The 23,564-nt window shown below is 43.0% G+C and overlaps 1 protein-coding gene across 1 annotated transcript; it reads left to right on the top strand.

The window, feature by feature from the left end:
- Positions 1-106: 106 nt before the first annotated feature.
- On the top strand, positions 107-23,166 carry TPMT (thiopurine S-methyltransferase). The gene is made up of 9 exons (XM_054984309.1): positions 107-227; positions 4,537-4,679; positions 7,199-7,291; positions 12,318-12,450; positions 14,855-14,907; positions 16,290-16,364; positions 17,688-17,773; positions 19,348-19,392; positions 22,828-23,166. The coding sequence occupies exons 2-9, from the start codon at positions 4,549-4,551 to the stop codon at positions 22,938-22,940; spliced, it is 729 nt and encodes a 242-aa protein (XP_054840284.1). The 5' UTR covers positions 107-227; positions 4,537-4,548; the 3' UTR covers positions 22,941-23,166.
- The last annotated feature ends 398 nt before the right edge of the window (positions 23,167-23,564 follow it).

The following is a 23,564-nucleotide window of genomic DNA, read 5'->3' as shown; positions in this document are numbered from 1 at the left end:
CAGCGCGTAGCGTGTGGAGCGAGGGGAGGAGACAATGTAGCCAGCCGCCGGCTTCCTCCCCTCGCTGGGCGGGAGGGGGCTGTGGCGCTCAGTCCGCGCTGGGCTCTCGAGGCGGTAGGAGGAACTGCGTCTGCTCCGCCGAAGCCTGTCGAGTGCCACCGTCTGGTCTGAGTCGCCGCCTTTAGTCGAGGCTCCGCTTTTTCTATCTAATACTCTCTCATCCCAAGGTAAGCTTGAATACCCTGCGAGACCTGAGGCTGGGTGGCGGTGAAATAAGGAACGCTTTAGCTGGTGGCTCACATCTGCACGCGGATAAGGGATTATCACCTTGACTTCTTATCGCTTGGGTCTTCGGGGTTGAGGTCAGCGCCGCTGGGCATGAGTAGCACTTGATTTCTCTCCGCCTGATTGCTGAATACATACGTGCCCTGTATTCACATTTCAGGGAATGCGTGTACAATGTACTGTGAAGATCGTTTCAGGCGGGTAGCCGTGTTGGTCAGTAGTAGAACAACAAGATTCGGGTATGAGCTTTCTAAGGGAGTTTTGACTCCCGAAAGCTCATTCCCTCGAAATCTAGTTGGTCTCTAAGGTGCTACTGGACCCGAATCTTGCTAATATACTCTGAATGAATTCTTTTCTTTCTACTCACGCTGAGTAAGTCTTATGCTCGATTCAAAGCAGGTAGGGTTCAACAGGTGCAAATTCCAACCAGGATGGCTTATTCACATATTGTCATCAAATGATGTGTAAACCACTCTGTGACCTCTTACACACTGTCTTACACTGAATCCTCTCTTCCCAGGTTCAGGGCTTTAGGCTGGTAAGGAAGTCACAAATTGCCACCCATGTCATGTCTTTAATAGCTAGAGATCCCTAACCCTTTTACTAACACCAGGTCCCCTCTCTCCTTTTTCCCCAGAGATGTCACCAAACAGAACAGCCCAGTTCTCTTTATTTGCCCCCCCCCACTGCCCAGGACTATTGGAGTCAGGGAACTCTGTACTTTCCCTTATCTGCTGCCACCATGTAGTTAATTAATTTCATTCATCATGATCAACACCTGAACAGAATAGCCCAGGTGAGCCTGATCTTGTCAGTTCTCAGAAGCTAAGCAGGATTGGCCTTATTTAGTAATTGGGTGGGAGTCCTCCAATGAAGAGCAGGGTTGCAGAGGTAGGCAATGGCAAACCAACTGTTAGTCTCTTACTATGAAAACTCAATGGGGGAAGGGAGGGGGGTCACCATAACTCAGCTATCACTTGAGGGTAGTCTCCATCACCATGATCAACAAGATTGGGGTGTATGTATGTTATATTCCCTGAGATACTAGACATCCAGACAACAGGGTTTGAACAGAAAATAAGTTAAATTTTATTTACAGCTTTAGTAACATTTGGCTAACTCACACAGAGAGTGTGTTAGTCAACCAAACACTGGCTTTTTAAAATCTCAACTATTCCAGCAGTCAGTTACAAACTATCTGTTTTCAGAAGTCAGGTCTAAGTCAGATTGCTTCCTTCACAGAATATTTCTCCTCAGTCTCACAGCTCTCCCCCTTCTAACGGCTGTTCTTAACTGTTTTCAACTGTCAGCTTCCTTCCAACATCCCATTGGGTGTCTTTGGGGGAGGCAGAACTGGACCTGTGCATCACGTACCCCTTTATCATCACTAGCAGAATGTGTGGCTTTATTGACAAACATTGTGTATGTGAAATGAAACTTTGGTCTGTGGTTTTATATTGACAATGGCCCATTCATACATACATGTCATCGCTAGATGAACATATTATGATGAACATGTATGAATCAACCAGCCTGATTCTCAGATGAATAAGTGAACAATTGACTGTGGAAAGTGTGTGTGAGGAGATGTGAGATGATAGCAAAAATTATATATGGTGTTTTATCTGTAATGGCTCATTTGCATACATGTCATCATTCAGCATACTGTCAACAAGTGATAAATATGCATGTGCAACCCTTCAAAGATATGGTGGTGCAATGGACAGAAGCAAACCTAACAGCTTAGCTGGACAAAAGGACATTGTTCCAGAGTCATATGCTGAGAATGTCTAGTACCAGGTTCCACAGACTAAACCTCAGTCAAAAGCTTTATTATCCCATCCCGTGCCAGGTCCAAAGTCTCACTTCTCTGAGACTTAGCCTCTACTGCCCCAAAAGTCCAGATCACCTCACAAGGTGAAGGAGCAGGAAGAACTTGGCAGTTGCCTTCCACTGTCAATGTTCTACTGAGTCGGTTGGTTGCTAGGTAACCACAAGTGCAGTCTTCTACCACCAAACACCTTTGGTATGACCATACCCAAATGTGACTGTAGGTGGGCACAAACCCTCATGTTTGGATCTAACTGCATAATATCTTGAGGCAACACACAAATTTATGTGAAGGACTTACCTTGAATATGGTTCTCCTTTCTGTATAGCCGTCTCTTGGATGGTTAAGAAAAAGACACATTTGTAGCTGTTTGCTCTGATAACTACAGCTGAGTCAAAAGAGATGGGTGACTTTTGTGAGCTCATTTGTTAAGGCTGAAAAGTGTCCCCTCTTTCAGCAAACTTTCAAGGAGTGCAGCAGGAGACAATGGGAGTGTTCACATGTTCATGGAGTAGTGTTCTGAACAGGCTTTACCGGTTCTCACCCTGATTGGCTAAAATCACCATGTGACCAGGCTTGGAAGCTTTGCTACCCTGAGTGATATCAACATGCAGGCAAATCTGATAGGCTGTGTAATGTTATGATATCATCAGGTTATTATAAGTTACCTCTGATTTGCTGAAGTAGGTGAACATTTAGCACTATACTACTGATAACACCATGGACATTCAAAATGGATATTTTATCTCTAGGTTTGAGAGAGATATTTAGGATCCAACAGAGGGAGGAGATTTAGGGAATGACGTAGACCACAAAATGATAAAATGAGACTTGAGAAAAAGATTCTGATAACCCATTGGTAGTAAACTTATCAGGTGCAATTTTTAGTGCTTGTGAACTTCCGGTTCCTGTTTGTCCTTCTCCTACACATTATTTAATTTGAGGGTAGAACTTCAGCAATGTTTTAGAAAGGTCAGATTTGCTGGGGGTCTCATTTCAGGAAGAGAGTGGTCATTCTTCTTCTGGTTCATCTTCTAAGAATACTAGAATTCATGTATTTGAGGATTTAGTGATGAGACAAGTTCTTGAAGTGGAAATGTAAGAAATACCTGTTTGGTATTGTTTGCTAGGCAAGAGAATTTAGCTTTGAGGCAACTTTGTATCGTTCATAAAAATGTAATCTTTAAACCAATAGACAAAGGTTATTCTGCACAGGTGATTATCTTAAGGAAGTCTATAGACAACAGGAGAACATTCCTCATTATGAAAAATATGCATGTGATCTAGAGTTGCCAGGTCCCTCTGTCCTCCTGTTGGGAGGGTTAGGGACCCAGCAGTTCCCTTGTGCCGGCAGTGTGTTGATCGTTGTGTGTGCAAGCCAGCATGATGCCATTACTTCTGGAAGTGATGTCACCACACCAGCTGAGAGAGCACTCCCACGTTCCTCATGGGGCTGATTCGGCCCATTTGGGGCCCAAATCAGGCCCAAATGACGCACAGGAATGCTCCCACAGCTGGTGCGATGATGTCACTTCCAGAAGTGACATCACCGCACCAGTTGGGAGTATGCACACAGCGTGCATTCCTGAGGTGCCTGCCAGTGTGTGACCCCTAAAAAACTACCTCCTGGCATAAACTTCTCTCCACACATATCCAGGGATATATGTAGTTTAGGCAGTCACAAGTTTCACCAACTGTTTTGTGTCTATTTAATAGGTAGAGCCCTGACCTCTTTTACATATACCAGGTCCCCTTTTCTTTTCCCCCAGAGACTCTGCTGTAGCATGGTTCCCTATGTCAGCCCCCCCCCATCAAGACATTTCACAGAGTGGTTGGGTCTGGGAACTAAATACTATTTTATTTCTTTTCATGCTGCCATTCTCTCTGTGTGTGAATGTGTCAGTTACCCCTAGCAACCGGTGCGGGGAGGGGATGGTTGACAGCCGGAGAGACACGTCAGTGCACACACACTTGCTGGCAATGTGATGATTTCTACCTGTAATGTCATCGCCAAACTTGCTGGTTTTGCAGGGTTCTTAGAACAGTTGATAAACTTTACTTTTAAAAGAGGAGAGGACATGCTTTACTGAACATATACAAGGCTTAAGGCAAACTGGAAGTTTTCACCAGGGCTTTTTTTCAGGGGGAACGGGGGGGAACGGTGTTCCGGAACCTCTTGAAAATGGTCACATGGCTGGTGGCCCCGCCCCCTGATCGCGAGACAGAGGGGAGTTGAGATTGCCCTCCGCACCGCAATCTAAACTCCCCTCTGTCTGGAGATCAGGGGGCGGGGCCACCAGCCATGTGACCATTTTCTCCAAGGGTAGCCCACTGAGTTCCACCACCTCTTTTCCCAGAAAAAAGCCCTGGTTTTCACCAATAATAAAAAATGGTTATAGGACTTCTTTCTTGATGCAAAGGTTTCCTGGGCCATGGAGGATTCCTCTGGAAGGGAAGAAGGTTGTAACACTGTGTCACAACAGAGCACAGTAATGACGGAAGGAGAATGGCTGGAGAAGTGGCAGTTGAGAAACCTTCCATTTCATAAGGAAGAAGGACATCCGTATGTAATTCCATGTTCTACTTCTATCATTTTATAATAAAACTGAAGTTTGTAAAAGAATATGACTCTCACACATGATTTGTAAAATTGCTGTAGCCACAGTAGATGCCCACAGTGTTTTATTTATATATTTCATTGCACACTCTCCCCCCTCACAAATTTAGGGCATCATACATTATCCCCTTTTCCCCATTTTATCCTCTCAACAACTTATCCTCACAACAAGGTCCATTGAAGTGAGCTTCATAACTGAATGAACCTGGGTCTCCCCATTTGTAAGACATTTGCGTCACTACACCATAGGGTAGAAATACACATTACCAAGTACCTAGGGATGCGCAAGTGAACCTCATTTCATATGTCTCCTTTCCAACTTTCTATGCACTTTCTTGCACAGTCACCCTTCAGTTTGCTCCACATGTATACATTCACGCATTCAATATCAGTTCCCAGTTTCCCACATCCATTCATTGTAGTCAGGAACTACAATGCCAAGACCACGGCAATACAGCCCGGAAAACCCCCAACAGCCACAATTCAATTTAGGATCTTGCAGACTCCCTCCCAACTTTCCTGCTGTAGCTTCATTCTGTTGCCTTTAGTAGTGTTTGGAGTCAAAGTGTAAATGGAAAGATTATCGAAATGGGTTTCTTCTTAGCAGCCCTGGGTCTAAATAAAGCTTGTTCTTTTTGTGCCTATGAAACTTGAAGAACTTGACTTGCAACTTTTATTAGCCAATGCCAAGCAAATCTAATCCCCAGTGTTTGGGGGCTTTTTTGTATTCACCCCCTTTTATCTGTAGCAAATACACATTCTATATGATGGTTCCAACCTACCATAGGTTATTTTCATCAGCACACTTTAATACACCCTCTTTGTCAAAACTTCATGGTAGGTTTGTGGGGATTCCTTGAGAACAGAAAAGGGCACCCATTGTCCGGGGTTGAGCGCCCCAAGCACCCCAGACTTGCTCCAGCCCTCTTACCTGCAAGCTGAGGGGATGCCAGCAGCAAGTACAGGAAGCCCCTGGGAGGGGGTGCAGCTCCAGCCAGCAGAAAGGGAAGTGAAAAGGTAGCCAGAGGAAGAGACCAGCCAGGGGCACACCGCCCAACCCCACCCCAAAGGGCAAGAGGCACACACACCTGGCCACGGTGCCAATGAGGGGACAGAGGTACTGGAAGCCCCTGCCCAGGCCCCCGGGGGAAACCAGCAACCCCAGCCAACAAAGGGAGCTGGCTGCACTTCAGGAGACCAGCCCAGCTCCTCATGAGCAAAGGCAGAGGAGGCGGTGCCACATCACCTGTAAGGGCCCAGCCAGCCCTGTCCTGCAGGAAAGACTGAGGGAGAAGGGAAGAGGGAAAGAAGGCACACCTGGGGGAAGCCCCAGCTGGGAGACATTCACATTCATCCCCACCCTGCAGGAAGGCCAGGAGAAACTAGGGAATGAGGAGGAACACCTGAGGGCAGACACAGCTGGGTAGCATCAGGAGAGAGGAGGAGCCTGGAAGGGCAGAGGGAGGTGGAGAAAACCCTATAAAAGCTGGCTCAGGAGAGTGTTTGTGGTGGGTTGTGGAGGAGTGATGGAGTGGAGGAGAGAAGCAAGAGAGTGTGAGGAGGCAAGTTGACGAGAGGATGGAGGAGAGTAAGAGTGGTGACGGGGTCAGGTTGAACAGGCCAGCGAGTGGACTGAGAGGGAGCCAGGTGAGGTATACCACCCCTTCTTCCACAGAGCAGGGTCCTGCAGTACCCCTCACACACCCCTGAAGTCGGAGCCAGGCATGCCAGTGCCCTGCCCAGTGGTGCCCACGGTGACCCCTGACACCCATGTGGAGCCCAGATTCTAAAATCTATCCCCCATTTTTTTCTTGCAAAGCTTTATACCAAGCCAAGAGCCTTTGTCCCGGTCCCTTTCCCAGCTACCTTCCCTGTTTGATCTGTAGATTATCACCATTTAAATATTCTTGAGGATAATTGCTGAAGGGTAGTGGAAGCTGCAGTTAAGGATATTTTAGTAGCTTTGAAAATTCTTGCTAAAGTTCTGACACCTCTTGGTTAGTTTTGTTTTCTGAATTTTAGTTATAATTATAATAATTTAAAGTAGTTGGATCAAGCATTTTTATTTAAATATTTGTCTTTGTTTTATTTGTACTAACTCTACTTATACAAGGAATACTTGCCATGTCCTAATTTACATGTTAACTTCTTTTCCTGCTTATGTTATAGAGAAATATTACTAGTAATGGTAAAAGCCAACAGACAATGGGCTTTTCGGACAGTTCGTGGGTAAATCAAGTCATCTACAGTCACATTATTAGAGATTTTCAGTACAGACCTTGGTTGTCAGGTCTTTGTGTCTTAATGTTGAAGTGTGATTGCAGTGCACTGTTCACCCTCGCACATCTATTGAATATGAAATGCCAAAGTTAAAAAAATCACTTATAAATTCTAAAGTATTATTATATTTTTTTGTATAGAATTTAATTATGTTGTTTTTTAAAACCCTTTCTTTTCATTCGCAGACTTTTGAAGAAGTATCTGGATAATTTTCTCAATGGCAGGAATGGACTGAAGATATTTTTCCCACTTTGTGGTAAAGCTGTTGAGATGAAATGGTAAAATGCACTACTCAGACATAGAATTGATTATCCTTATTTTTTAAAATAATATTCACTTCATTTATAGTCTACCTTTTCCACTGTGACTCCAGGTGGATTGCAATTGAACAAAAAATACAGAACTGTGGTCAAACTGCTGGATTGCAATTGAACAAAAGAATGCAGAACTCTGGTCAAACCGCTAGGTCAATCCTACATTAGGCAAATCTGCCCTCCTCAGAGTTTGATGTAGAATTAATGAGCAATAGATGGTTTAGTTTATATCTTGAATTTTATTGAAGTTTGCCATTTAGATTTTCTGCTGCAGACACTAAAATGACTTCATAGAATCATAGAGTTGGAAGGGGCCATACAGACCATCTAGTCCAACCCCCTGCCCAGTGCAGGATCAGCCTAAAGCATCTCTGACAAGTATTCATCCAGCCTTTTCTTGAAAACTGCCAGTGAGGGGGAGCTCACCACCTCCCTAGGCAGCTGGTTCCACTTTTGAACTACTCTGACCGTGAAAAAGTTCTTCCTAATATCCAGCCGGTACCTTTGTGCATGTAATTTAAGCCCATTGTTTCAGGTCCTACCCTCTGCTGCCAACTGGAAAAGCTCCCTGCCCTCCTCCAAATGACAGCCTTTCAAATATTTAAAGAGCATAATCATGTCCCCCCTCAGTCTCTTCTCCAAACTAAACATTCCCAAGGCCCTCAGCCTTTCCTCATAGGGCTCAGTCTCCAGACCCCTGATCTCCTTGTCACTCTCCTCTGCACACTAAAATGACTTGGATCACTTCTTACTATGTATCTATACATTTTTATCCTATCCTTCCTCCAAGTAGCTCAGGATGGGGTATGAGGCTATTCCTTCTCATTTTAGCCTCACAACAATCCCATGAGGTAGGTTGGGCTGAAGAAGAGTGGCCTCAGATTACTTGGCAAGTTTAATGGTAGAGTCACCATTTGAACTCTGAACATTCTACACACAATGCCACTGCAGTGTAATGCTAAGAAGAGGACCTGTAGCCAACAGGTCTACAAGCTGGCCAAGATGTGAGTGGAATTTATTGGACTGGGTCCAGGCAGACTTGAGTTTATGAACATGAGAGATTGAACATGAAAGATTGGACAAGATTGGAAACCAACATTTGGGTAAAGAGCAGGTTTGGGAAAGGAGATGAATTATTTATACTGTGAGGTACAACCTGCCCACATTCTAAGGAGAAACTGTTAAATTAGCATAGTATTTGTGAATATGGGTTGCACCCCATATTTTCTCTTTTGAGTGCAGAGATGTAAAGTTATTTCACTTTTTGCTTTACGGCCACCTGTGAATTAGAAGAGGAATTAATGTGCTGCAAGAAATAAGGAGTTGCAGTTAGTAATTGCATCCTAGTGATGAGTTGTCCTGCTCTGTAATGTGTGGTAAAATTTAGTCTGTAGTCTAATCTCATTATATTGTGCATTTCTCTGATCCTCCCAACAGCAGCCAATGAGGTTTCTCAGCACTAGAAGGAAGACGTACAGAAGGATGACATCAGATGACAGGTTTTTATTAGCCATTACAGATAGTGATGGGAGAACACTACATGGTAGCCCCAGATTTTATAATGTATAGTTTCACTCTCAAGACAAACACAATCACTTTTAACAGCCTCTTTGGAGACCTCACCCTATATAAAATTATATGTGAGTTGCAGGTTCTCCTCAGTTCCCATGCAAGTGGTGCCTGATTCAGATTGTGACAGTGGCACACAGGGAGAAGGGTTTACCTTCCTCCTTGTTCCATTTTCCCAGTGTCTGGGTTTCCCCAAAAGGCCAAATAGTGGTACCCAGAACCATTTCAGATTAAGAAAACAGCATGGGTGGAAAGCTGAAGCTCTTTTTCCACACATGCCACAGTTGTGGTGCACCACCTGCATGAGAACTGGCCCTGACCGAGATAGCCCAGGTGAGCCTGATCTCGTCAGATCTCAGAAGCTAAGCAGGGTCAGCCTTGGTTAGTAATTGGATGGGAGACCTCCAATGAAGACCTGGGTTGCAGAGGCAGGCAATGGCAAACCACCTGTTAGTCTCTTGCCATAAAACCCCCACCAGGGATCACCATAAGTCTACTCTGACTTGAGGGCACTCTACACACATGCACATGGGAACTGAGGAGAACCTATAACTTACATATGGCTTTTAAACAGGGTGGGTGCCGAGACTCGGTGTGCTCCATAATGTGTATGGTGATCTGAATGTGCATTCTGTCTTGAAAACAAAATCCCCAGAATGCAGCAAATATGTGTGTCCCATTGTTTCCACCGTATATTAGAACTTGTGTGTGTTTTTACTGTAAGTTAGACTGAGAATAGCCTGTGGCTCCCTTGTAAACTTTAATGGCTGAGTAAAAATTTGAAACTGAGACTTACACACTTGAACATAATAGTCTAGCTACTACACATGAAATTCAGCTATGTGACACCTCCTCCCTTTTATGGGCTTGCTAGAGTTGTGGAGCTGATTAAAAGCAGAGTCATCAAAATTAGAAGTCTTTGTGTCCAGTTCAGTGTCAGCTAGGCTGGACTGAGGAGCCAGTCCTGACAGCTGGGTGAACCTGATGTAGACAGAGTAGAGTGGAGGCTAGGAAGGCCAAGTGAGAGATGTTGCTAGCTCAAGAGATATGCATTAGACATTTTTTAAAGAAAACCAGACAGGACAGAGGGTTTTTTATCTTCCATAATATTCCAATGTTATCCAAAAGGTTCTGAAAATCTACGGTCTCCTCATTTCTACTTTTCTTTCTAAACATTTCAAAACATGCTGTGAGATGATGTGCAATACTTAGATGACCTTTATGTTACAAAATTTCTCATGTGATCCTCCTCTGGTTTCCTCCACCCTCGGCAACACTCCCTTCCTCTCTGTTTGCTGACGTTTAAGCATAGCAGCTAGTTTTTAAAGACTTTTTCTTAACCAAATTACTGTTTCCGCTAAAATGTTATTAAAATGTTACATTCAGTTGAAATGTTATTTCACAATCCACTGGAAGATATGGCTCACAGGTAGAGTGCATATTAACCACAGATATTCCCAAATTCAAATCCTGCAGTTTGCCTTCAATGGATCTCAGGTCTGAGACTCTGGAAAGCCACTGCTAGTCAAACTAGATAAATAATTGTGAACTAGGGGAGGGGAAGCATGTCTCAGTGGTAAAGCTTACTCAGCGTGCAGATGGTTCCAGTTTCAATCCCCAGCATCTCCAGTTAAAAAGCATCAGGTAGTTGGTGATGTGAAAAATAACTGAGAGTCTCTAAAAAGAGACTCCTAGACAAGGATGCTCAAGTGTTGGGAGACGCAACGTTAGCCAGGAAACGTAGTTCAAAAAGACATAGCCAACAGCTCTCTTCGTTTCACCACTCTACACAGAGCTGGCAGAGATCACTCCGGAGAGGATTTGTTAATTTCATCTTCACCTCCTCAAAGGGCCTTCTGTTCTGTATTTTTGAACTATGCTTCTCACTCAGCTAACATTGCACCTCCCTATACTTGAGGATCCTCATGTAAGATGTCTCATGTACAGAGACTCTGAGACCATGCTGAACCACAGCCAGTCAGAAAAGACAATATTGACCTAGATGGACCAATGGTCTGGTTCAGTATATGGCAGCTTCATGTGTATTAAAAGATGGGTCAATGGTCTGATTCAGTCTACTTTCACAGGGAAGTTCTCCTTTGGAAGCCCCACTGAAATGATCAGAATATGCAAGAGAAGTAGCATTCTGTAGCAGCCCTGCAGACATCCTCCAAAGTCTGCTCCAGCATCATAGCTAGAGAGAGGCATGACAATTGGAACAATAGATGACATACCTGAGAATAGTGAGGTTGAATTTTACTCACTCTGGTGCGGGCAGACTGTTTCCAATCCATCCAGATACAAAAGGTATTCAGCTGATTACATACAAGGTGGTTTCTGTGAAGTTCACCGTGTTTGACAAAGTGGGGTAAAAGCCAACAAATGTATTGTGCACAATCATTAAGGTGATGTAGATTTTTTCCCGTCTTTCTGTACCTGTTTTATTTGTTACAGGCACAGAACTGTTGTTCTGACATTGTACTTTTATGTTTGAAGGACCTAGACAAACACCTGGAAGGGTAATAGCAGTATTTATCAAGGATCCAGTGGTGGAGTTGATTTAGCCAATACGTTTCTTACCCTCAGCAAGAGCTGAATGATTTAAAAACTGGACATGGCTTTTAAAGTTTAAGAGAAAATAGTCAAGCCAAAATTAATACTGGGGCTTAACTGATCGACTACCAGCCTACTATGAATGTTTATCTAATACAAATTTGAACTTTTCTTTCTCATAGCCAACTATGAGATCTTGTCTCTGCACATCTCTTTATATTCAGGTACTAGATTTTCAGACTAATAGGAGTTAACTATAGTTTCAGGTTGGGTAGCCATATTATTCTGTAATAGAACAAAATTTGAGTCCAGTAGAAACTTGAAGACCAACAAAGTTTTCCAGGATATGGGGAAGGCAATGGCAAACAACCCCGTAACAAAAAGTCTGCCAAGAAAATGTCGTGATGCGGCATCCCCCCCATGGGACAGTAATGACTCGGTGTTTGCCCAGGAGACTACCTTTACCTTACCTAAGCTTTCATGTGTCAAAGCTCATGACGGGTTAACGGTGTATCTCAGGAAAATGCATATAAAAGAGTCACAGCACTATATATAAATTTAAAGCAAAGTATCTTATGTTTTAAAGCATCTTGAGGAACCATTTGGAATGGAGATGCTGTAAGCAAAGAAAGGGTTCAGCATCCCCTTCTTCACAATTTCTCCATTCCAAATTCTTCACTCCCAAAGTTGTTGTTTTAAAAATGAAACTGGGACTTTCTAATGTGTTTGTCTGTAATGTATGATTACCTCAGATTCTACCAGATGAAGAGTGGCCCTACATGTTATCTACCAGTTGGACTTTGACTGTTTGTTTTAACCACAGTAATAAAATATAAGAAAGTATGCTTACTTTTATAATTCCTCATAGGTTAGCTGACATGGGGCACCATGTAGTTGGTGTAGAAATCAGTGAAACAGCTCTGAAAGATTTTTTCACAGAACAAAGTCTCTCCTATTCTGAAGAAACAGTTCCAGAGATCCCTGGAGCTAAATTATTGAAGGTTTGTATTGAGCTCCCACCAACCACCAAGTTTTCTTTGTTTGAAATTTGTTTATTAATGCAGTTAAACATGTAGGATTGCCAAAGTCCTGATACAGATGTAATATTGACTATGTTGCAAACCACCTTTTACCCGTCTGGAGCCTTTCTCTCTCCTCTTCCTGTTTGCGTGGATTTCCCCTTTCTTTTCTCAGTGTTAAGGATGGTTTTGTGTTATGTGCCCTGACACAAACTGTGGTTATTGTATAGATGGTTTCCTCATAACACAGACATTAAAACCATGATTTGAAGTGGGTTTGTAAATGATGTTAGGAGGGAACTTGGTTTACATTAAACAGTTTCACAGCGACAGCTTTAATTCAAAACTACAGTTAACATAGGGAAAGGAGGGAATTGCGGTGCCACAAAAATGGGATCATAACTGCCTGCATCCATTTTCGAAACGGTGATGTCAGAAGTCGCGCAAAGAAGCCGCCAGCATTCTGTGAGTGAGGCGCAACTTGTAAGACATGGGGAAACAGCTGTCATAAGCATTCAGCAATAGGATAAAATACAGCCAAATCTGCCAAAACCGTTTTATCTTCCACCAAATGCCCTCTGGAATAAAATTGTCACACACCTTCCTAACACATCAAGTGAATGTACCCTCCCCACTCACCCTGGTAGGCTGTTCCAGAGGAATGGGCCTGCACAGAAAAAGCCTGTAACTTAAATGTTTCCACATAACTATCCTAAGAACAGGTGCCACCAGGCCATGAAGGGCTTTAAAGGTGATACCCAGCACTTCGAATTCGGTCTAGAAGCACAAATCAGTTCATGCAGCACTGGAATTGTTTTTTTACTAATTGAAGCTTCCAATATGTCTCCTAAGGGCAGCCAGATACTAGTCCAATGTGAAAGTTATGGCAGCATGGATCAGAGTAGCTAGATTGGCAGAATCTAGATAAGGGGTCAGCTTATGAACCAGATGTAATTGAAAAAAAGCATTCTTAGGAAGTGTGCCAACCTGTTTATCCAATGCCAAGGCTGGGGCCAGGAGCATCTTCAAGATGTTAACTTGATTTACTTAAGAAAGTGTAACCCCATATAAACATCATCCAATTTGCTTTAAAGAGTGGGAAGGAACATACATTTCCAAAGCTGGATCCCAATTTGGAGACTCTGATTTACAGGAAACAAGTGTTATCTCTGCACAAGGTGAAGCTGTTAGTTATAATCCTGCCTTGTTTTTCTGCCATCGCTGTTTTCAGTGTATTGGTTCTAACAAAGGAAACTGGTGACAAGCTTTTGTTGGAGTCACTGGAATCAAGTGATAAGTTTGTGGGGTAACAGGTACATTTGAATTTGGTTTGGTTTCAGCTTTTATCTTTGGCCAGGCATTTGCAGTTTCTTTACAAGTTTTTTTTGTCTAATTATTTTTAAGTCTTGGATTTTATGGTTTTATACTACTATGGTTTTTATGGTTTTATATTACTATGAGCCTCCCTGAAGTTAGGATAAAAACTGCAGAATAAAAAATAAAAATAAATGCCATTTCTGATTTATTTAAATATCTGTGCCCCACCTTTCCTCTGTGACTCAACATAGTTTACAATTCTGAATTTAAAAGCATACAAAGTAAATAACCTCCAAGTAACCATTTAAAGCCCTAGCACATAAAATGGCCTTACAGTGCCTCCTAAAAACATCTAAAGATGGTACCTCTCTTGCCTCCTCGGGCTAGGGAACAACCGGGCTAGGGAACAACCAGTAGGTATGAGGATTTGAGTCCAGTGGCACCTTAGAGACCGACAAGATTTTCGGAATGTAAGCTTTCAAGGGTCAGAGTTCCTTTCTTCAGTCTTGAGCTCTGACTCTCAAAAGGTTACACTCTGAAAATCTTGTTGGTCTCTAAAGTGCCACTGGACTCAAATCCTGCTATTCTACTGCAGACCAACACGGCTACCCACCTAAACCACCGGTAGGTAGATGATTATTTAAATTTAATTCTTACATGATGCTTCATCATGTTTCTACCTTAATGCCTTAACTGTGAAAAAAATTCCCTGACAAACTGTTTATCCATGTAGGAATTTCCTTGGAAACCATGCATAGGTTACATAGCTCATAGATCTATTATGCTGCTTATACAGCACTGGGAAACAGTCATCTTTTTAATATAATTTGTGCAGGTTTTTCTAAAAGGAAATCCTATTTGTGTAGGATGTTCATTTCAAGAGGCTGATGTGTTTGAAGTTGGAGGCTTTGTTTAAATGCTTTCATTTATTACATCTTTTATCTCTGTCCAACAAAGCAGATAATGCTTCAATGATCTTCACATTAAAAAGAACTTGATATTAATTATACCTTCTGTTTCATTTTTTTGAAATATTAATTGAAAGCTTATTCTCTGTTTTACATTGTAGAGCACATCTGGGAATATTTCTTTGTACTGTTGCAGTATTTATGATTTGGCCAGGTAGGAATGAAATGGTGCTTTTGAATCTTTCCCTGGTCAGTTACGTGTTTGATGATCTTAAGTTCTTTTTGGCCTGAACTCACAAAAGCCTTAATGAGAAATAAGTGAAAGGGTACAGCCTATGCTGATCACTGCATGTTCCATCTTCTTAACATATTTTATATCATTCCCAGTATTAGGGTGTAGCTATTCATGATTCACTAAAAATGCTTACTGTTCATACGATCAAAGATCTAATGTGAACACTGAAATGTGTCATTACATTTGTAGCTTATGATCATGCAATGTTATTGGGTCTTGATGCCAAGGTTTGCCTTGGCACTTGGTTAGGAACTCCTGATGCAACTCTTTAACAGCTAAAATCAATGGAGGATTGGATGAAATTGCACCATTAGGCTGAGAAATAAATTTTGTTCTAGCTCAGGTGATCTGTGATCACTTTTAGTGCCAAACGGAGTGTGACATAATCAGATAGACTAAGATGAGGTCATGTCATTTTGTTTCAAGAAGGGACCTGTAAAGAACTTCGTATTATTTACTGAATAACAGGAATTGCAGCAAACAGAGTCGGTGTCAAACGCTGTAATTGCTTAACTTTCCCCCTGCTGGACTTAGTCTCTTGTGACCTTTAAGCAAGGCATGTTTGATACCAAGTTTTTTAATAATGAACTCAAGAGTATTTATGTAGACATAGGGGCCACTTAAAAGGAAGCCTTTAAAACTGTTCCCTAGCTTGCTGTGTTGTGCAGTGAAAGACAATTCAGAAAGAAAGTCAGATTGGGAAAGATGTATTGGAGCCTAGCCTGGCTAAAAATGAATCGGGCTAAGGCATCTCTTGGATGTACTAATAATTATATCCTTTCTTCAGTCTGTGGCAGTCATTCTGACAGTGTGGTCCTAAGCAGAATTATATCCTCCTAAGGAGTGAACTAGATGTTACAGTGGCCACAGGTCCGGCCAATGACTGCTGATGCCATTTGAAAAAATTTGGCCATTTAACAGACTGGGACTTGCATATCTTCAGGACCATCCCTCCCTGTATGTTCTCCGGAGGGTGTTATGCTCTGTAGATCAACATCTGCTTGGTGGTCCCTGGCCCCAAGGATGTTCACTTGGCTTTAACCAGGGCCAGAACCTTTTCAGCTCTGGCTCCAGCCTGGTGGAATGCTCTCCTAGTTGAGACCCGGGCCCTGCAGGACTTATTACAGTTCCGCCAGGCCTGTAAAATGGAAATGTTCTGCAGCATGGTACCTTAGGAGTAACTTAAAAATCCTATTCTTCTTTTGTGGAACATCTGCTTTCATGTCCCTATGGTTATAAAAAAAAACCCCAAAGATATTTACAGTTTGTGATACGCACCTTTTTTTCTTCCCTCCTTGCAGCACAGTTGTTGGTAAATTCGATGCAATTTGGGACAGGGGGTCTCTAGTAGCTGTTAACCCTTGTGACAGAGAACGGTTAGTAATTTAAATCGCATTTTATGCTCATAAATTTTGATATTTACTCTGTTCTTTAACAGGCCTGGATAGCCCAGGCCAGCCTGATTCCATCAGCTCTTGGAAACGAAGCAGGATCAGCTCTGATAAGTAATTGGATGGGACAGCACCAAAGAAGCCCAGGGTTGCTACACAGAGGCAGGCAATTGCAAACCACATCTGAATGTCTCTTGTCTTGAAAACCCTATGGGATTGCCATGACTTGATGACACTTCCCACCACATATGTCAGAGTCTGGGTCTAAGGGAATGGCCATTTTATTCTTGATCTAATTGCTCAATAACTTGCACTAGTTACGCAGCTTCTTGGGGCTACTTTTAATAGGCTTGCTAGGTTCCTGGTGGGGAATTCCCTACCCCTGGCTCCTATTTCCTGACACTGCTCCAGCAGCCAGCAAGAGAAAAAAAAAATGTCATCAACTGATAGTATTACATCTCTTCCTGGAATTGATTAGCAGTCAGTCTAGCAATCACCAAAACTTTATATTAAAACCATAGAGTTTCATGTGATTGCTAGAGCAGACTGACATCACTTCCCGGTTTTCCCCTCAGTGACATAACTCTAATGGCTGGCAGTATCCCATCCCGCTTGCCTCCCACTCCTGCTGGTTGCCAGCTCACTACTGGCAACCCTAACTTTTAATAATTGAATATGATGATCTTCTAGAACAGATGTGATAATTCCAGAAGCATTTGGTTTGGCACTATAGTGAAGTGTGCTCATGACTTAAAATATTAGCATTGCATCCGGATCAAAACAGGGCCTCTGAAACCTGCACTGAATGATCCCTAATGCAATATGGGGCTAGCTGGGTCAGAGCTTGAATTGGAAAATCCATTCAGTATCCCCTCCCCTCCCCCTGTTTACTGGACAGCACTGCACAGCAGCTAAGAAGTAAATGAGCCCATTGAGTAAAGCAGCCTTGCAAGAAGCACAAGCCACCATGAAGGTCTCCTGCAAAAGCCTCAGTGAAGTGAATGATTAACTGCTCATAAGCACTGCTGTTCATTTCATTGCATGCTCAGAAGAATTTCCTGGTGAGTTGGTCTCATGGATTAGATATGTCAGTCTCCCATTCTTCCAACCTTCTTTGTACATGAAATCTACAGTCTTTATCTTTGCCTCTTGCTAGAACCCCCTCCAAACCTATTATATTTTAATGGCACTTTTACAATGCTATACAGGAAAGATCTTGTTTTGTTTTAGTTGCACATATTTAGTGCTTAGTTTAGATATGCAAAAAACGTGATTTGTGCCTGATTTGATCTTTTTCTTTCTTTCTAGCTATGCCAATTTGATGTTATCACTAATGAACAGGAGGTGCTGCTGTTTTCTAGTTACTGTATCATATGATCCAAGCAAACATAAAGGTAACATACAATAGGCCAGTCTACAGCTAAAAACCATTAGAACAACTCAATTTACTATCATGGCTCTTTTGAGTCTAATCGGTTTGTAAGTGGGGGTTAACATGAAATTGGGTCATGAGATGAGTCCAATAGAGGATTACAAGGCAACATGGGTTCAGGAAGCCTTCCAGATCAGGTCTGGCAAATGTACGTTGATCTAAAGTTGAATTAAAATATCAAAACAAGTCAGATCACTAATTAACCACAGTACCAAATAATCCAGCTAATCATGAATATTAACTACACAGGATTTCTTCCATGCAACTAGAAAAACAGTTGTGCAAATCACCTTTTTGGCTCAGTTTGTTACCGGAATTGGTCTCCTTGTGATAAAATGATTTGTGGGGGAATTAGCAAGCAAGGAAGACAGCTATGCGAGAAGGGTAACAAGCAGGAAATCTCCACCAATTTCTACCAGGTCCCCTCCCCAAGGCAGCAGACGAGGCTGGTGCTTAACATCAAACAACAACTTTTATTAAAGAACAAAACTGCATGCACATACACTCAGAGTTATGGGGGTAAAATAATTACATACACAGAGACCTAGGAGGCTAGCCAGAAGTTGGAATAGAGTGGAGGTGGGGGGGAGTATATTTACCAATCAGAGGAACAGCGTGGTCTATGGAGGAAGAGAGCTTCAAATGCCAGCGTTCTCGGCCAAGAGAGAGGGAGAGACTTAGGGAAGCAACCCTAAGGGAGCAGCGCTTGGACTCAGGAAGCGTGCACGATTTGAATGAGGCCAGTGCCCTATTTTTATAGGTAGAATGTGCCCTGAGGTGGAAGAGCCCACATAGCCATTAGAACAAAAGGCTCCAATGGTCAGTTCCTGGGTTTGACAAAAGGTTTGATTACCTTGATTGGTAGCTGCCGGGGTGTGTGAAAGCAAATGCAAAACTTGTTCTAGTGCTGTACAAAAGGGATAGTTTGTTAATGAAGTCCACTGGAGCTGAGTTGATGAATTTAGGGGGGGAATGTACTTTCCCAGGAACAACTGTATATACTTACAAATGTCATTTGATTAGCTCCTCAATCAAGGACAGGAGATCTCATCACGGAAGGAGGGAAAGGAATGTGTTACGTGGGGATGGCTTTGCAAGACTTTTGTTGCACTGGACACCTATGGGGCTGGCGGGACTGCAAATCCAATCACCTCTTAATCACTCCACATTGCTGTGTGGCATTCCATGCATGCCGTGTTCACCCGGGTGGGACTCAACAACTGTTGGAGGTCCTCTGGTGGCAATACAGCAGCCATTTTAAATCCAGAGGCCTGGTGATATTTTTAATATCACAAGAAACCATATTAAAATGGCGGAGGCTGGGCCGACTGCTTACAAGTTCAGGTGTAAAAGTGAGACCTGAATTTTAGGGATCAGGAGCAGACCAGGGTATTGTATCATAACTCCCAATATTACTTCCTGTTTTAGCACAAATCCCTCCTCTTTTCAAGTGACTTTGGGAACCCAGCTGTATCAGAGTAAATTTAAGGTAGTTTGATTATTTCTCCTTATTAAATATGCCAGTTTCTTTTCCAGGTCCACCATTCTATGTTCCAGATTCAGAAGTGAAAAGGTTGTTTGGTGAGTCAGTTCAAATGAAATGTTTAGTTTCTACTGAAATTAATTTGGCAAACCCAAGCTGGGTATTTCACCTGCTATTTGTACTGAGATTTGCTTCGTAAGTGAGATCTAGAGGACACATGGTCTGAAAATAGAAACCAGAAGGGTATCTATGCACTAAAAAAGCATTACTTCCCCTGAAGGGTATAGTTGCTATTTGTTTTGTGCTAAAAAAAAAAAAAAGAAATTTGAACTTACTTCTGGTCTAACAGATACAGTCTCTTAACCCAAGGTTATTTCAGTGCTGAGCCTGCAGTAATTGAACCTAGATTCTTGGATCAGTTTTTATTGTTTCATAACGTCTCAAACTTCCTACCTTTGGAAAAGTCCAGCATCCTTCACCTCACTTCATGCCAGTTACTACAGGCAATCTCTGCTCTGGGGACTTGAGTATGTTTGAGCTATTTCAAGAACCCTCTAATGCTTGTGTGATCTGTAGTACCATTCACTAATTGTCACCACTGTTTGCCTTATGTAGTGTATCAGCATTGTTAGAAACAACAAACCAAAAATAACAGTAATTCTATGCCTGCCAGTATCAGCAGTGGTGTGTTTGCCTGCCTGTTTCCATGTGTTTCTAATGCAACTACATACACGGAGAGTAATATGATCACGTATGCCAATACCGCAGTGCCTATAAACAGGACCACCATGTTTATTTATATTCTGTAGCCACTTTACTATCTGTGCATACACACCAAAATAAAATAAGCAAAAGAACAAACAGCTCCAATCACAATAGATTGGAAAATTATGTCTGAGACCCAAACGAAGTCTTCTTCTGCACGGAGGCACAAAAATGTGCCCCCACTTTGGCATCAAAGTGGGTGGGAATAGTATCCACTCTCTCCCATTCTCATTGTGTGTGCTAGTGCCACCCATCCCTCCCCCCCCCCCCCGTTCCCTCTGTTTCTGGTGCAGAAGTGCCAGTTCAACCAGAATTGCATGGATATCCTTGCAGCCCCCTCCTTCCCCTTGCAGCTGAGTGCAGTGAAAATCTGTACCGCAGCTCAGCTGTGAATGAAAAGCATCCACTGAGGCCAGGAAAAGGTGAGAAGAATTAAATGCAGTGCATTCAACCACCTCACAGTTTCTACTTTGATCCGGCCACAATGTTGTGTGGATGCACCTTTTAGAAGAGGAGGCACAATACTGTCCTGTGCTGTTTTGGGAGGGGATTATCCTTAAAGAGGGAAGGTTGGAATATTTGTTAATAAAGTGGTCTTTTAAGTGAAGATGTGGCTTCTGTAAAAACATGACCCTAAAAATAGGGTTGCCAATCTCCAGGTGGGGCCAGGAGATTTCCCCAGTATTACATCCAGACTACAGAGTTCAGTTCCCCTGGAGAAAATGGCTACTTTGAAGGGTGGACTGTGTGAAATTATATCCTGCTGAGGTTCCTGCCCCCCCCACTTTACCCTCCTCAGGCTCCATCTCCAAATCTCCAGGAATTTCCCAACCTGGAGCTGGCAACCATACGAAAAAGTATAGCTGAAAGAATTAATGGAAATGTTAAAGAAAAGCAGGCTGGGCTGTGTCAGAGCAGAAGGCAGGCTGTGTGCGCAGATACAGTGAGAACTACAACACTTCAGGGTCAAAAGTTCTAATTCATCACTGAAGTGTTTTGCAAAGAGTTTTTTGCAAAGAGTTCTCTGAATTGCAGACTACACCAGTCAATATATCTAAGTCTCTACATGGCCAAGTATGTGGCTATTTAAATCCAGAGACTAGAGCCGTAAGCAAACAAGACATATCTTTCTACAAACCTGAAAAACACCCTAGGTTTGCAGAAAAATCTGAAATCTTTAAAAAAAAAATTGAGGGGTTAACCCCCCAAAATAATAGAAGCAGCACCTGTAGCTTAGAAATGAATGCTCTCAATGGGCATTTTGGATGTTGCTAGGCACCCACAACAATACTGCAGGTCTTCAAACCTTGATTTCTGTCAGTAAAAGGCAGAGAGAGGGGCAGAGTGGTTTCCAGGCACTGGTCCTCACTGCTGTTCAACAGCAGCCACCACAGCCCATGTTATGTGTAGTGGTTAGAGTTCCAGACTAGGAGAGACTCAGGTTCAAATCCCCACTCTGCCATGCAAGCTCCCTGGATGACCTTGGACCAGTCACATCTTCACAGGGTGAATGTGAGGATAAAATGGCGGGCAAGAGAACTGTGAGCTGCTTTAGGTTCTCATTGTGAAGAAAAGTGAGGTATAAATGAAGTAAATAGATAATAAATACAGCTGAAGATATAAAAGAGAGGTTGGTTGGTGAGTGGGAAAGAGAGGAGGAAGCAGAGAAAGGTGAGTATGCAAGCAGGGCTGGCGCCACCGTTGAGGCTGTGAGGTGGGGACTGCGGGGGCCGGAGGGGTGCTGGGGCCGGAGGTGCGCGCAGCACTGCCACCGGCCAGCCCCACGCCACCGCCGCCACCACCACATGCCCCTGGGCGGGCGCAGCAGCCACAGGCCAGGGATGGCAGGTGGCTGGGGCGGCGGGGGGAGCGCAGGCGACCTCCTCGCGCCCCCCCAGCCACCTGCCGGCGAATGGCCCCAGTGTCACTGCTTGATGATGTCATTGCGTGATGACGTCATTGCACAGCCCAGGCGCGCGTGGGTGGATTGCCTCAGGCGCCAGTAACCCTGGCGCCAGGGCTGTACACAAGGGTTGCCAGCAGAAGGGAAAGAGGAAATAGTATGGTGCCCCCTGCAAATCCTTGCAAGTTCTCCAGTGTACACCTGGCTGGGGCCAATGGCTGCCACCATGCAACTGGGTCATCATTTTCCCAGGCAGAGGCTGCTGGGTAAGGGAAGAAGGGAAAGCTGAAGATGACGGGATGGGAGCAGATAGCAGTAGATTGGCTGGTGGATGGGAAAGGAGAGAAGGAAACAGGAAGAGGTTAAATGCTATGAGGGCTTTCATGGAAGGGAAAAAGGAAATAGTGAAGGAAGGGAAAATGAGGTGCCTCCCATAAGACCTCCTCTTGTACTTATTTTTCATACTTGAAAAATAGTTTTTTTCTATATATCTGCAGCTGGGTGACCTTGGATCAGTCACAGCTTCCTGGAGCTCTCTCAGCCCCACCCACCTCACAGGGTGTTTGTTGTGGGAATAATAACATAATTTGTAAACCACTGAGCAGGTATTTCCCTGAAGGGCGGTATATAAATCGATTATTATTATTATCATTATTATTATTTAAGCAGAATTGTTTATTAACACCATTTGTGCATTAAATTTAAATTGGACTCATTTGATTTCTTCAAGTAAGCCTTATGAAGTAAAGGGCCAAAAATGCTGAAATAAGGTTTTCCTCCTAGCAGTTTTCCCTGGCAAACTTAAATAAAATCTTTAGTGACATCTCTCTAGAGCCATAATGTGATGTTCTCACTTTCATTTCAGGCCAATGCTGTGATATTAAGCAGCTTGAAAAAAGAGATGGCTTCTCAGAGCGTCATAGAACTTGGGGTCTCGATTATTTTTGGGAGGTGATGTACATGCTCCTGTTAAAATAGCAAGATAACACCAAGAGAGCAATCCTAAGCAGTTCTCAGAATCCTGCTCAAGTCTACTTAGTAGGGCTTATTCCCAGGAAAGTGTTCTTAAGATTGCACTGAAAGATTCATAACCACAGTGATTACTTGATTTCACCACTGTGCTTTGCACCTTCAAAAAGAATTGTTTTCTAGATTGGTTTGTTTTATATCTGTGTGTAAATCCTGTGAATTTCATAAAAATCATTTTCTTTTTGACGTTTGTCTCTTGAATTATTTCATTATTTTATAGACATGGTTGAAGTGAATTTGGGTACTGTGAAGGACGGGTGAGAGTGGGGTTTCTTTACTATAGCAGCTTTTTCAGTGAACAGCTGTAGTGGGCCATGAAGCCAGAAGACCGAGAGAAGATTCACATGATCATAAGGTACATGGAAGCCACTTGAAAACCATGTGCATTCTAGATTCCAGTATTCTAGATCAACAGATCATCTTTGTATGTCTGCTGCAAAAAGAGTGTGGCCACAGCATACGAGATTGCCATGCAGACATGTTAAGAACCTTTCATTTGTACTCTAACCATGCAGTCCTAAGCACAGTTTCACCATTCTAAATCCACTGAAGTCAATGGGTTTAGAAGGGTGT

Source organism: Eublepharis macularius, chromosome 7 (genome assembly GCF_028583425.1).
Source record: "Eublepharis macularius isolate TG4126 chromosome 7, MPM_Emac_v1.0, whole genome shotgun sequence".
In the NCBI taxonomy this organism is placed as follows: Eukaryota; Metazoa; Chordata; class Lepidosauria; order Squamata; family Eublepharidae; genus Eublepharis; species Eublepharis macularius.
The sequence above is the reverse complement of the archived record's forward strand: the minus strand, read 5'-3'. Positions and strand labels throughout refer to the sequence as shown.